This window comes from Alnus glutinosa, chromosome 12, assembly GCF_958979055.1.
Source record: "Alnus glutinosa chromosome 12, dhAlnGlut1.1, whole genome shotgun sequence".
NCBI lineage: Eukaryota > Viridiplantae > Streptophyta > Magnoliopsida > Fagales > Betulaceae > Alnus > Alnus glutinosa.
In genome coordinates this window covers 25,679,418-25,695,037 of record NC_084897.1, presented here as the reverse complement: position 1 = coordinate 25,695,037, position 15,620 = coordinate 25,679,418, and the positions used below count along the sequence as shown (strand labels likewise).

The 15,620-nt window shown below is 38.7% G+C and overlaps 1 protein-coding gene across 1 annotated transcript in view; it reads right to left on the bottom strand.

The window, feature by feature from the left end:
- LOC133852483 (uncharacterized) overlaps nt 1–15,620 on the bottom strand; it is a 33,187-nt gene that overhangs the window by 12,751 nt on the left and 4,816 nt on the right. The window contains exons 6-18 of the mRNA XM_062289247.1: nt 11,440–11,535; nt 11,229–11,291; nt 11,063–11,122; nt 9,877–9,945; nt 6,645–6,726; nt 6,285–6,337; nt 6,072–6,137; nt 4,760–5,992; nt 2,034–3,029; nt 1,624–1,959; nt 988–1,246; nt 656–878; nt 179–569 (exon numbers count right to left, since the gene is read on the bottom strand). Coding sequence (XP_062145231.1) covers nt 179–569; nt 656–878; nt 988–1,246; nt 1,624–1,959; nt 2,034–3,029; nt 4,760–5,992; nt 6,072–6,137; nt 6,285–6,337; nt 6,645–6,726; nt 9,877–9,945; nt 11,063–11,122; nt 11,229–11,291; nt 11,440–11,535 — 3,927 coding nt within the window. The remainder of the gene's footprint in view (nt 1–178; nt 570–655; nt 879–987; nt 1,247–1,623; nt 1,960–2,033; nt 3,030–4,759; nt 5,993–6,071; nt 6,138–6,284; nt 6,338–6,644; nt 6,727–9,876; nt 9,946–11,062; nt 11,123–11,228; nt 11,292–11,439; nt 11,536–15,620) is intronic.

Sequence of the window (15,620 nt, the reverse complement as noted above, 5' to 3'; positions counted from 1 at the left end):
ATTGGATAATTATGTCACAGTGGAAAAAAAAAAACGGGGTTTCATTAGATACAATGAAACAGGCATCTAGTATAATCTTAAATCAGGGAGAAGGAAAGATTTTATATGAGAATCTCTCACTAACAAAACAACAAAAGAGCAGAAATTTCATGACTTGTGCAAAACGAAATAAACTCACTTGCACTAAATTCAGCTCCTGCTCATTATGCATACGAGATATTCTTGCAGGTGACTTCCAAACAAGTACCAAGGTATCAAAGACAGGACGGTTATTCTGTAACCAGCTAGGTATCAATTTGACCAATGTTTTGATAAGTGCAAGTCCCTGAAAATAAGCATCTGAAGTTGCACTAGAGGGGGCAGATGCTGGATTAGAAGTATCAGGTAGCGGAGTAACAAGGCCTTCATTGCCTAATATTGCAGCAGGTGTACCTGAAGTTCCTGGAGTCATAGCTACATCAGATTTTGGTGCAAATTCTGGGAAGGCATTTCGCAGTATCTCCTGTGGTGACTTTGCGAGTTCATCTCTCAACGGCTGGCCAGCATCTGATCGGATTATATACATAAACCTGAATTTTACAAACAGAGGAAAGAAGTTGATATCTGAGCTATAATGAAATCAGAAAATCAACTTATTCATCGCTGTACACCTTACCGCCTGAAGTATTTTGGTTCACTTAATCGATTGAGAAAATATTCAACAGCAGCTGTTGCATATCGATTTAAAAATTTAGTTAGTGGAAGACGATATGGACTGTTAATCTCACTGTACACTTGTCCTGGTGGTAGTGCTCCTTCCAATTCAATTGTCAAGGTTACAAGTTCATCAAGAAACTTCGATGCAGCCGTGGGAAGCAGGTGAAAAAGCTCAATAATAGCTGCACGGAACAGAGAGATCGACATGATATCATCAGTACAAGCAAGTGGGAGTTTGTGTAGGTGTATAACCAACTCTTTACCATAACAGATGAAATCTAGATGCATTACCCGCTGCAATTTTTGGTTCTTCACCTGCCTTCCATGACTTTTGACTCTGTGCAAGCTTTTCTGGCTCCAACCATTTCTTAAGGTGCTCTAACAACTTGCCACCCAAGGTAACATTAAACCAATTGGATAAAAGCTCAAGCAGGCGGGCCAGGCCTTGCAGAAGAGGCATGCTGAGGTTCTTGGTATGAGCTAAGTTGACTAAAATAGGCCTGAGGCTGCTCTGCAGAAGTTCTTTGGGCATCCTTTGCTGATTAATAACCTAAATGACAATGAAAAATAGCTTGAGAAAATTCTAAAACAATCCCAATGGAAGCATGCCAAGCATGCACCATGCACACATATTATTAAAACATATAATTCTAAAAAATTAAGATGACCTTTTGTCTGTCAACTTACAGTTAAACAACAAACATCATATTGCTTTACAGGAAATGGATGCAAAACAGCAGATGATCAAGACCAGAGGGTCAAGCACACAAATAAGTTTAAAAGGAATTTCTTAGCGGAACCAAAAGATAGAGACAATACTCCACTAGAAAATGCATTTTACGCTGATCATAATTTAAAGCCACACATATTCATCATCAAGATAATAAGAACAAATAAATCAACCAAATGATAGAAGCTCAACAAAACCTGTCGCAAGCCCTCCTTCGCAACAGCAACAATTTCTGGCGTCCGACATGTCAATGACTTGAAAAACATGGAAATAATCTTTGCACGCAATTCAGAATGAATTGGAGTTTTAAAATCTGCCCATGCCATTGTCGTACACAATAGCTCAATACAAGCTGTTCGGAGTTTATTTAATGATGTGGCCACTTTTGGATTCATGAACTTCACAACCCAGACAGTTTCATCAGCCTCAGCTATTGACAATGCTTCTTGCAGAAAATTAACTAATTCAGGAGTCAACTTGAGAAGAGGTGGCCTCAAGGCCAGGCAGAAATTCAAAGCTGTAACTGTCCCAACCTAAATGCCATCCAATCAAATAAGAGAAGCAAATTGATAAATTTCTAAAAATGACCATTAGAAACAAAGTTTACCTGTTGTTCAACAGTTCTTGATCGTAGAGGCCGCACTATAAGTGGCTGAAGCAAAGGTTGATATAAAGGCTCAAGTAATTCAGATACCTCACTACCAGTCCTATTAGCCAAAAGAGACAAACATGACTGCACATTCTTTCGCACAATAACAGATGCATTGGGGTTGAACAACTCTGAAGCAAGAAATTCAACCACTCCTTGAAAACTTTGCTTGCGCGGTTCACTGTTTGCTTCATCAACATTATTCACTACACGAAGAACCTGCGTAAGCACTTGACTTGTCTCTTCCTGCTCTTTGCTAGCATAAATAGGAAGCCTTTTAAGAACATATACCAGCCCACGCACAATTCTTACTTGGAAAAGGCATAAAATCTCAACAGTAACCTTTCCAACCAAAGCACCAAGTCCCATAACACCTCCCATTTGTGCTTGCCATGTACTTCCGTAGCAACAATGCAAAAGGCGAGGTAAAAGCTGCTCAAAGACAGGAATTCGAACACTTGGGGGTGGTGAATAAACAGGATTCATAGAGGGACTAGAGACAATCATTGGTGTCCCCGGGCCTCTTGACATCAGCAGATCAGCATGTTTTGAGCGAGCAAGGAACAGAAGTGTTTCAGCAAAGACATTCAAAGCATTAAGAGCAGCTTTGGCATGGAGCCTGTTTTCATCTGCTAGCACATCAACTAAAGCATCTAAAAATATCAGAGGGTCCAACTCTTTCAAGTTCAAACAAGTACCAGTCTTTGACCTGGAACTAACACTAACATTTGATGAAAGCACAGAACCCCCAAGTGCAGCAGTTGCAATCGAAGCATTTGATGAGGAATCAATGTGAAATATCATTGCAAAATGGCGGCAAACATTGGAAACAAAATCATCTTTAGGATCATGAAGATCCGGTTCTGCATCGGCAGCAATAATGGTCATTAATAGAATCTTGAAAACAGATTTCTCAGCCAAAAGTTGGGTCTTTGTCTTTACACCCAAGTCAGCCTGCATTAGTGCATCATTTAACATCACAATGCCAGTAGATTTTAAAATAAAATAATGATACCCAATCGTTTGAGTATAAGTTTAAAATAAATATATAAGAGAGAAGAAAGGACAATTGGAGAATATAAATCCAAAGATAGTAAATCTGAATAAACATAACAGTAACGCACCCAACGGGAGAGAGGGGGAATGAGAGAGAGAGAGAGAGAGAGAATGAAAAACATTCGTAACTTCCACCACAAAAGGAAAAAACTATAAGAATGCATCCAACAATAGAGCAAAACAAGAACACTATGGGTCAATTGCTTTTACCACAATGAGTAACCACCACCAAAAAGCAAACAAATCATGTAGGCATCATAATCAATTAAAACATTGCACAAGTGTTATTTAGCATGAAAATTTGAACTATGTAGACAACAGATTATTAACTATGTAGTATGTACAAACATAAGCAACTGAATGACATGACCCTCACTCAATTTGTTGCTCTTCACTATATTCAGAAACTCAAATGCCTAATGTTGATCAATTGCTTCTACCACTATGAGTAACCACCACCAAAAAAGCAAACAAATCATGTAGGCATCATAATCAATAAAATTATGCAGAAGTGCAATTAAGCATGAAAATTTGAACTATGCAGACAACAGATTATTAACAATATAGTATGTCCAAACATAAGGAACTAAATGACAAGACCCTCACAAATTTGTTGCTCTTTACTATTTATAACTCAAATGTGTAGTACACTGCTTTTTGAATAAGAATGTAAGACTCTTCAGAAAAGTAGCTATTCAGTTCCCAAATGTACCCAAATTTAATTTTTTTTTTTTTTTTTTTTTTTAAACCCAGATTAGCGACTTTTTTAGTTCAAACATAAATATATATATGTATGAAAAATAATTTATAAGAAGAGGCAAAGCCCTCGTGCACGAAAAGTATACAAGAGATGCAGCCACCCTAACTGTGTCGGAAATCTAAAAAGTCCACAATCAGATTATCACAATTAACCTCCTGAAATTTTAAGACCTAATTTTTTTTTTTTTAAGTAATGTCAATTCATTAATAATGCGCAGAGGGGTACAATTACAACCCTAATACACAGGAAGTATACAAAAGTGCCTCTAATAGGAGCGAACAAAGAATAAATTTAAAAAGTCTGCAGAAGTAAAAACATCCAAGCTATTGATGAGACACTATCCAAATATCTAACGAAACGCTTCCTTAGCTCCACCATCGATGTCTCTACATCTTCAAAGTACCTTATGCAGATGACAACCATAATGACACCCAATAAAAGGATGGTGACTATTAGAAATTTTTTTTTTTTATAAGTACTATTAGAAAAATTAATCGACCAATTGGATGTTTCACTCTAACACCAGTATTCACCAAAGAAAACTCCTACAAGTCCAAATACACTCAATGTTATATGAATAAATAAAATACAATGCCATATGAATAAATAAAACACATTTTTTTTTTATATAAGTAAATCCAGTCTTATTGAAAGCGTAAGGTGCCCCTAAGTACACCAGAAGTATACAAAAGGAAACACCTAACTAGGAAGAAAAAAACGAACAAGGAAATCGACAAAACTAAACAACAGAGTGGAAAATAAAACACAATTATTACAGAAGAATAAAAATTGGATACTAAAAGGTTGCAAAGAACTAAAAGACTAGATTTCAGCAATTTATGAAGCATCACAATAATATAAAATTAACCTTTATATCTGATGCTTCAGACCTCCGCCAAGATGAATCAACTGCAGAAACCAACAAAGTCGACAATTGCTTGGCTGTATATTCTTCAGAAGTAATGTTTCCTGGCAAATTAAGCTGAGATGATAAGCAAACACGAAGGAATTTTAGAGCCTGCTTTCGGTAGAAAGAATCCATGGCACCATTTTTATGCACTGCAGCTGCTACACCAAGATTTATGCATCGATCCAATGGCACCAAAAAAGGTGTTGAAGGCTCAAATGTAAGAATCAAGCGTAGCCCATGCTCTGGATTCTCCTTGCACTCAAGTGCAAGGGGCTCTTTGAGAAAGCGTCTGTTACGACCACCTAACTTGCCGAGGAGTTGCAACGCTTTTGCACCCCAAGGATAGGGTGCAGGCCTCAAGTGAGACCATAAGGCTAAAATCACCTCAGACATAACATTGGCCATACTAGGTTCTAGAAAGTCAGGATTTAAACTATCTACCCAAAATTCAAGTGTTCTTAAACCTAAACTTACAAGTTCATCACTTCCTCTAAGACACAAAACAAGAGGCTTCATAAGACGAGGAAGGTATGGTAACAACGAGCTTAAGCGTGCAGGCAAGGTTAAGCACAACTCCAACAAAAGGTCCCTCATATCTTCTCCAGTTGGGCCCTCAAGCATAGTTAATAGCATATTTAGGCAGGGTTGTAATGTAGGAATCAAGTCTCGCAATAGAAGTTCAAATTTGCATCCTGCAAGCGCCCGAAACATTATGCGAAGAAGTTGCATATAACCAAGAGGCCTTTCAACTTCAGTAGCATTTTTCATGCAAACTTCCATTATAACAGGCACATGAGGTTGCAAAATACGTTCGAAATCTGAAGGTGCTTTAGTAACAGAACCAAATATAAATCGAAATAGATGCAAAACCAATTTTGCTGCAGGCGAATCTGGATGCTTCAAAACATCGAGTTTGCAGCTTACAAGGAAATTAACCAAAACATCAGCAAATGGACGATATACTTTTGGGGCTTGTAGAAGGGTAGAAAATATATGGACGAGTTGAGTATTGCAAATCATGCACTCAAAAAGCTCTGGCATACACAACGAGAACATGTCCATAAGATCTCGAGGTTCCATGATAGCCAAAATCTGAGAGAAGAGATGAAGCATTTCCCTTTCCTCCTCCTTCTCTTTGAAGAGCGCTAAGCAATGCACACCACTCTTTAAAACACCGGAAGCTTTCCATACCTAACAAGAATAATTAAGTCAGAACAAGTTAATCACGCCAAGAGATCTACTATGGATTTTGGCATCTTATGAGTAGTACCTCATCTTCTCTCAACCCTTTAAATGCTTGAGGTACAGGTAAATTTGATGGTGGTGAAACAAGCACCTGTGGGTGATTTCAATGTTGGAAGGAGAAACTTTAACCATCAGAAACATTATATGAGATAACAAATGCTTTTTTTTGGGCAAGTATATGAGATAACAAATGTCAACCCTAAACATCAGGAACTATTAAATTTGATAATAAAAAAACCTGTGATCGGGGCAAATGTGCATGAGTGATGCTCCATATGATAGTCTTCATTCCTGATAATGTATACAGCCATTGATAATATTTTTAGGAAGATAATAATAATAATAAATGAAAAGAGAGAGAGAGAGAGAGAGAGAGAGAGAGAGAGAGAGAGAGAGAGAGAGAGAGAGAGAGAGAGAGAGAGAGAGAAATCGTCCAAGGGCATTTTTGCAGTAATGTAAGCAAATCAAAACCGGCAGACAGGAAGTTAAGAATCAACTGTGAGAAAATGAAGAATCAAGATTCCTGATTCTCTAACACTGTTCATTAATATGTATTACATAAAAGAAAGAAGGAAATTAATGAAAGAGGATCAATTACCCATGACCAACGTCTTTATCAGATTCTTACAATCATTGACTTCCTTGGAATGTTCCATTGGGGCCTGCACACTCAAAACTGCCTGAAAGCAAATTATATGTCAAAATTAAAGGGAGGAATGCACCAAGAGGAAAATGTGGTATAAGTAATCAACGAGAATCAACTGCAAATATTGAATCGATCAAAGAGATGCATGATGGCATAATAAAGAAAATGAAAATGATGGATATTTAATTGATTCATTTCCCAATCATTTCCAGTAAGGAAATAAATAAAACCTCATTTTCTGTCAAACCAAAAGAATAAATACACATGTAGGTCTGATAGTCCATGGTAGCTGATGCAACTTTAAGTGTTTCAATCATCTTAAACATAACCTTTTCAAGGAACTATAATACGTTTATTGAAAGTTTTAAATATAGCATGAGATTGAAGCTAAAATGAATGCCTTTCATTTCAATTATTATCTTCTTTTATTTTTTTATTATTATTATTTCTGTTAGAATATTAATTAAATTATTAAATTAACTTCTTCCTATCAAGTTAAGCTTTTGGGATACCATGGTATCATAGAACCTTGACTCTACAAGTCATTCTCATTTCAGTTAAATATTTCATGTGTTGGGGCCTCACTTGATGAGGAAGAGTTAGAATATTAATTAAATGATTAAATTTATCTCTTCTGATCAGATTAAGTTTTTTGGATAACTGATAATTTAACAATTTGAAAAGCAATAAGGAAATTCCGCATGAAATGAAATAATGTATGTTCTCTGCACCATCCTTGACAGCCAATAGACAAACACAAAAACACACATGAAATAATGCTTGTTCGCCTGCAAGAATGAGGGGCTTTCCTTAGTTGAGCTGCCGAAGCCTATAAAGTCTGTTGCTCACAAACCCAGTTCTACTTGTATCGCCCCGCACATCACATACAAGCCAATAGCCTTATGGGTTGGAGCCAGTCCACCTACTCCACTTTATTGAATATATTTTATTTTTTTATAAGTAATTTAATCTCATTAGAAAAGTGCAACCCTAGTACATAAAAAGTATATAAGAGAACCCTCTATTAAGAAGAAAAAGAAGAACTGTTCAAAAAATCAGCAAAACAAGTGTTGTTATCCATGTGTAAAGAGATTTAAGTATAATCTTTTTCAGCTCTACCACCGAAGTCTCCCTATCTTCAAAGTTCTATGCATTCTACTCTATCCAAATACACCGCATTAAACATAAAGGAGCCAACCTCCAAACTTCCAAAATCTTACGATACCCTTCCCAACCTCTTCAACTCACCAACAACTCTCTTACTCTTCTAGGCATAACCCAATCTACACCAAACAAATTAAAAAGCGAGTTCTATAAATTTCTTGCTACTTCACAATGAAGAAGAAGGTAATCAGTGGATTCCCCACTCTTCTTACACATATAACATTAATCCACCACAACGTCAACATCTTTCCTAATGCTCTGTCCACACAAAGAATACCTCTCTCTCGAAGCCTTTAACTCCCCAAATACTCTTCCAAGTAAAAGGGAAATCCAAAGGTATGGTTAACACATGATAATATGACTTCACTTCAAACTTGTGCCTTTTGGAAGGGTTTCAACGTATACTATTCACATCTCCTTGCCTTACTATGAGAGAATACAACATCCCAAAGAAAGAGGAGACCAACTCCACCTCCCAATCCTATATGAGTCAAGTAAAAATTATGTTCCACTAAATGCTTCCATTTCAGAGCTGCATATCATCCGCAACATGCCTCCTTACAACGTTCAATACTAAACAAGTCTCAATAAGACATCTTCAATGGTTGTTCCTCACACCAAGCATCATGCCAAAAACTGACCTTTGACCCATCACCCATCTCATATCTAACAAATGTTGAAAAAGTTTGCCACCCCACCCTTATATATTTATGCACTCCCACTCCAAATGGCCTTGTTACCTTCTTAGAACAACAACCTGCCCTTAAGCTATCATATTTAGTTTCTATCACCAATCTCTACAAAGCCTCCCTCTCCATAGGATAATGCCATAACCTTTCTTCCAATAGGGACCGATTAAACTGAATCAGGTTTCTAGCCCCCAGACCACCTGATTTTATCAAAGTACAAATTCGTGACCACTTCACTAGATGGAACTGATTTCATCAAAGTACAAAGTGTAGAGGATCTATCATGTATAATCTCTGTGTACATGGGTTGCGGGATTTATTTAATTATAAAAAAATAGAAAAAACTTGTCAAATTGATAATTTTAGAACTTCAGAGTTACAGAGGAACAACACATTTTTTAAAGACCCAAATGTATTCACTAGAACACTAACTTTGCAAATTTTTGGTGAACTATAGTTATCACAGTAGGACAGATGAAGAGGGGAAGGACCGAAGGGGGAAGAACGAGGGAATTGCATCTCCTCTTGGTGTTGTTTGGTAGGAGCGAAGGAAACAAGGAAGGAGCAAATGAAGGCATAACTTTACCATTACATTTCCATTTAAATGGTTCAAAGTAAGGAACAAGCTGACATTTCACTAATCAGCTCTTCCTCCTCCAATCACTCTCGTTTGAGCAGATTGAGTTTGGTGGCCCGGGTAGGGTTTTGCCTCCCCCTACCCCATCTCTCCCTCCATTTCTCCCTCCTACCAAACATAGGTATTTTAGCTCCTCATCCTCCAATTACCCCTACCCTCTCCATCCGCCCTTCAATCTCAAATAAACATAAGTTGCCTCTACCTAGGCCTGACAATTTTTGACATGACCTGCGAACCCTATACGAAATTAATAGGTTAGAGTTGAGGGTCTGACCTATTAAATAGATCGGATTATAGTTGACCTATATAGTCTTATACCCATACATCGACACAACTCTAACACGACACGCAAACACAAATTGTCACCCCTACTTCCAGCTTGACTTACTTCATCAACACAAACACCACTATGAATCACAACAAGAATAATCTTAAGAACAAAGATCTGAGAAAACTATTACCCAGTGTTGATCCCACCATAGGAAGGTAAGGTAAACACTGAGCATCTAGCTACTTGTATGGTAACTTGGAAGCCCATACGTGCAAACTATAAAACACATCAAAGATCTACTCCAATATGGAAGATGAAGCTAAAGCAAGAAAATTAGACGGTTGTCCCAATCAACTCCAAATGATAAAACAATTACGAAGCGTTAAGACAGCTAAATTCTCAAAGAAAAGTCATCAAAACAACCTGCACAGGGAGTTCAAGTTTTGATCTCAAGGTCGCACGATCTTTTCCCTCCTCACCTTCCTCCAACAGCTATCAAGAAACACAAAAGCATGTAAATATTAACAAGCAAGCAACAAAATCTAATAATAAACCAATAGAATTAACATTTGAACGGGAAAGTATCCTAGAAGTCAAAAAGAAATTGGAATGCTCATGGAGTACAAAATTAAAGGAGCCTACCAACACCAAAAAAAATAATAGTGATCGAGGAACATGACGGAAAGTAGCTCAACTATGACAGACTCACAAACAAGCCCACAAGGGATTAAAAAAAAAAATCTAATTATAAATATGCATGCTTTCTTTAGCATTGCTTTAAGACTACAAATCTACAAGGGGAATGAAAAAGAATGAAACAGGAGAATAAGTCAAATTCCAACCTCTAAAAAATAAGGGAAAAGTACACATAACCCCCTCAAATTACCACCTCATTGTCAATGTCACCCCCCAAACTACCAATTGTATCAATGTCCCCCCCTAAACTACCAAAACATGTCAATGTCCCCTAATGACAAAAATACCCTTCATAAAATTATTGAAAATAACCTAAAATAACAAAAGGTTATCAAAAAACAAAAAATATAAAGTAGAAAATATAAACTGGTTTTTTTTTTAAAAAAAAAATGTTTTTATCATTTTCAGTTATTTTTGAGTTTTTTATTTCTTTTTTTTTAAATTTTTTTCCCTTTTTTCTTTATTTTTTTATTTTTTTTTATTTTTTTTTATTTTTTTTTTCGAATTTATGAGGACATTTTGTCTTGTTGAAAAATTTTATAGTCATTTTTGTCTTTTTGTTGGTCTGGTGGACATTGACATTTTTTGGTAGTTTGAGGAAAGACATTAACACAATTGGTAGTTTGGGAGGGACATTGACAATTGAGTGGTAGTTTTGGGAGGATATGTGTACTTTTCCCAAAAAAGAATTTTAATCTGAAAGTACAAAGAGTTTTGACCTAACACTAGAAGGGAATCCATCAAAGCTTTTTCCAGTAGAACATTGCCACAAGTGTTTCACTCCCAACAAAAATATTTCCAAAAAAAGTACCCTCAACTCTGTACTCACCCTAATGAATCCGAAGTAACAAAGCAATAAATCAAGGTATTTTTTATATATCAAATGGAAAATGGTACAGCAAACCGAGATTACCTGTGGAATGGTACGCTTAAAAGTACTAAATTTTCCAACAAAAGCATCTAAAATACGCCCCTACAGAAAAAAGCATGGTAAGGCATTGCTCAAAAGAAAGATATACATCCACAAAATACACTAGTTCAAGGCAATTTAGCATAAAAGGTCAGATTGTAACTCATACCAACAGAATCCGTGCTTCATCCATAGATGGTTGGTCAACACCTTTCTCAAATATTGGCTCCACCTAAAATTTGCACAAAAAGCATTAAAAAAAATGAGTCACTCATATCATACCACATATTAAGATCTGTATATATACAAGCTAGATCAAAAAGAAGATAGAATACAAAACTGTTAAAACTCTCTACAAAGAACAGAGTTAGCATATGCACCAGATTCAACATCAACCTAGCACAAGTAGTATGAATGCTGAGCGACAATGACGCATCATGCATGTTACTTGAGAACAAATAAATGATCCGTGATAGCTGCAGAATCATAAAAATTTGTCAGCAAATAGAATGAATTTGGAATGACAGTATACGATAGCAATTATGTCGATAAAACATTACAGAAACATATACAGTCAAACTAAGGGCAATAGGTCACCATATGTTTGCAAAATATAAAGCAATGTGGATTGGCAAAAAGCAAGCAACAAAGCTGCAAACTCTCTTCTTTCTTGAACTTAAGGTGCTTGGAACAGAATGAATCAATTTCTATGACTAAAAAACATCTCTTCTTCCTTCTTTTCTTTCTGTAATTTAGAGTAGGGCTGAGCACGACCCCCTACGGACAGATGTCAGCCCTACACACCACTGTATTCGCCCCCTCCCCCCCAGCAGGGGCTGTTTCAATATCCGCCAATCTGTCCACTGGGGGCAGAATCTAGTCGAATGCACCCCCCAGCGGACATGTAATTTTCCATTTTCATCTGTTTTATCCGTGGGAGAGTGGGAGACAGCGGAGTGGGCAAAAACCATAGATCAAGATGGTGAGAGAGAGAGAGGCACGGCCCACCTCTTCCTACCATTCCAAAAATAACCAAAATTGCAGAAGTTGATGAGGCCAACCAAATGTCTGACACCCTCAGCCCAAATGCACAGAAACCCCTCAGGAAAATGTAGACCGGACTCCCCTTTCTAATCGAGTCCAACCTAAGCCGAGTACACATCCTTTGCAAATAACGTGATTTGTGAACTTGTGAAATTTAGCTTAACATATAACCGATCTCTCTAACCTTCACCGAATCACCGCCACTGCCATCACCATCAGCAACAACAGTGTAAAGAGCTTAGTTAGGATAAAAAGGAAAAAGAAAATAACAAGGATTTGGTTAATTTGACAGAACCAGCCTAATTTTAGTTGGATAACAACTCTTCTAGCTTTCATTTAACTAAGAAAGACATTAAATACAAAAGGTTGAACCAGTAACCACACAGGACACGATACTCAAAACAAGGGCAAAATGTCAACATATGGAACACGTTAACTTTGCAGAATATGGACACGTAATACAATAACTATCCATCAAACCTTAACTACTGACTGCCTTGTGTAATTCACACAATGCCTACTGATTTGACTACACGCTGGCTACTGACTTTACTTACACAGCATGCTGACCCACACACACTTCTTAGATAACTTCTCTTTTCAGTCTCTTCAGTTAATTTACCGAGCTTTCTTCTTCTTTCAAACCTGTTGCGCAAGTTGCAAGCACCACCTCCGTCAAGATGCATCTCAAGCTCTCCATCGAGACCAACAGGGAATGCATCCTCCTTGTCCAGGCATGCTGATACGCTCAGCCAAAGCCATGGCAGAGCGGCGGCATGAGAGATCAAAAAAGGGTGAGGGGGAAAAAAACCTCTTTTTTTTCACTTATCAAGTTATTTTATTATATATAATATTAATTTAGTGGGTGGGCGGGTATCATCCACCCCGCATACCCACCCCCACTATCCACCCGTTTTGGGCGGATTTTAAAATATTCATCCACCCGCCCAGGTAATAGGGGGAAAAATCCGCCCGTTACCCTAACGGGCTGGTGAGCCAGTTAAAATGTATAACTGATTGAGGTCCAAAGATACTAAAAAACTTGTGGCTACTGCATGCATGGACTGACGAGATATTAGTTGCAAGGCGTGGCCAACCCCAGTCCTAACCCCAACTACTATTTATCATTTGAGAAATTCTCAAAGGCATAATTTATATATAGGAGAGTGTAAGTGGAAGCATATAAGATAACATGTAAGGGAAAATGGATAATATATAAGGGTGAGACTAGAAATAAGTTTCAAAAGGAAATAGTAATATACTAATATCTACGCAAATAGGTTCTTTTCAATGAAATGAATTATTTATTAAAACAAAAAAGTAATATCTGGGCTAATAGGGGTAAATCAGGAATTTTTTTTAAGGACAGGAACCCCTCCAATGCAGGGTCACTTCATGTATCTACTCCTGTCAGGCAAACCCGAACTTGTACAAAGCGCCCCCTCCACAAGGATCGGGTAAAACTCCGACTTCGCCGCCCTAATAAATTGTTTGCACTTAAGGGGATTCGAACTTTAGACCTGATGAGGATGCCACCAAGACCAAGGCCCTTACCATTTGAGCCAACCCATTGGTATTAAAACTGGAAATTTAATCTTATATATTATTATTATTTTATTTTTTTTATAAGTAAGAAGACTATATAAATGAAAGCGTAAGGCGCCCTTAGGTACACAAAAAATATATATAGGAAAAATCAAAGCTAACCCGCAAAAACCCAACAGAACCAACAAAACCGAAACCCCCGAAATCGAAGAAAAACCCCAAATCAGACTACAATAGAACCCAACTAAGATACAAAACAACCCACCACCCAACAAAGCACACAAACCTACATCATGTGTGCCTTAACTTTCCTACTCCTAGAGGGATCTTTCGCATCGCCATAATTGATGGAGCTATGCAGATTCAGAAGCTCTCTTTTTCCTTTAGACTTTTGGGGCGCAATCATCTTCTCCCACTAAAAATCTTCTTCCATGGCATCCCTAATTGCCAAGGCCTCCTCCCCAAAAGCCCCTTCCAACGCCCAATCCAAGGGCAAATCCATCCCAATAATCATCTTCCTCGTCCCAAACTATGATCTCCCCGTTATGATCAAAACCGACAAGCCAATTCCGAGATTGGGAGAATCCATTTCCCTCAACAGAACAAGGAATGATGCAACCACTCGGAGGAGAGGAAGGTCCTACCACCCCGACATACATGACCTCCCGCGGCAAAACAGAAGGGACTGAAACTATCAGGGAAAGATTAAGAAATTCCTTCCTAAAAAGACCCTGTTTTGCTGGACTCTCTGTCTTCTTTTTCACATGAAACTCTCCACCCGTATCCTTATACAGAGCAGGTCCTATGGACAGCTTCGAGGCTTCCAAAGAGTCTGATAAAAACCCATCATTCCATAACACAGAACGCCCTACCCTGAGCTCCCTAGCCCTCCTGTAATAATGCTGAAAAGGGCGACTTTGCAGCAAGGGGGAGGGGGAAGAACGAATCTTCTTCCCCAACTCAGAGGCCCCTGAGAGAGAAGGAATAGTTGAGACGGAGAGCTCTGCACCACACAATAGCCCAGTCAACGCCGGAGTAGCAGCCAAAGTCGCCGGAGACGATATCTCTGCAGCCGACAAAGGTGGGAAGATGAACGGCGGAGCCGACTTTACCAGAGACGACCCACCCCCAGGTCTGTCTTCGCACAAAGGATCCCCATAGGGAAACTCCATCATCGACTCCGACAGATTGTCTTCGCACAGCCCAAAAGAAGTCACCAGCATCGTCTCCGGCAAGAAACTCGACGACCGGGAGGATCTGGGTTTTGGCATGAAGCGACCCAAACGCAAGCCCTTTCGTCTCAGTCCATTCCCTGCAAGCCGGCCCAGAAGCTTTTTAGCAGCCCGACCCAAAACCATGTTGAACCCTATGGCCCGCTTGCTCCACGTGCGCAAGTTTGAAATTTCAAATTTCAAACTCTCATGTGGAAGATAAGTCTTACCCAGCGGACAGTGAGGCTGGTCCTTACCCAACAGATCAAATGAAGAAGACTCCAAGGTAGAACAGTCCAACGCCGACCTCAGATCTGCATCTAAGACCCTCACCGCCGATAGAAGGTCAAGATCACACTGTTCCACCGGCATAACCTTTCTCCCTGAAAAACGACCCCCCACGATAGGCACCTTCTTCATGACAACGGCCGAGCCTGCCTTCAACACCTCCACAAAGGAGGGCCCCTTCGTGAAAGGAACCAAACCCAGCCAAGCCTCTACTTCCTTCCCCTTATTCTCCACCGACTCATACAAGGACCCAAACCCCCTGCCCACTGAAGCAGAGAAGGAATCTGCGGCCTTTCTAAGCTCGTCGGAGAATTTCATCCAACCCACCCTCCACGTCACTCAGGGATTAGTATAAACACTTTCCGGCCACCCATCCCGAATGATGTTGCCTCTAAGAAACGGCCGGCTAGTTACACCATCTTCGAGCAATCAAGACTCTCGACCCTTCCCTGAAAGATTTGATGAAGTCTTGA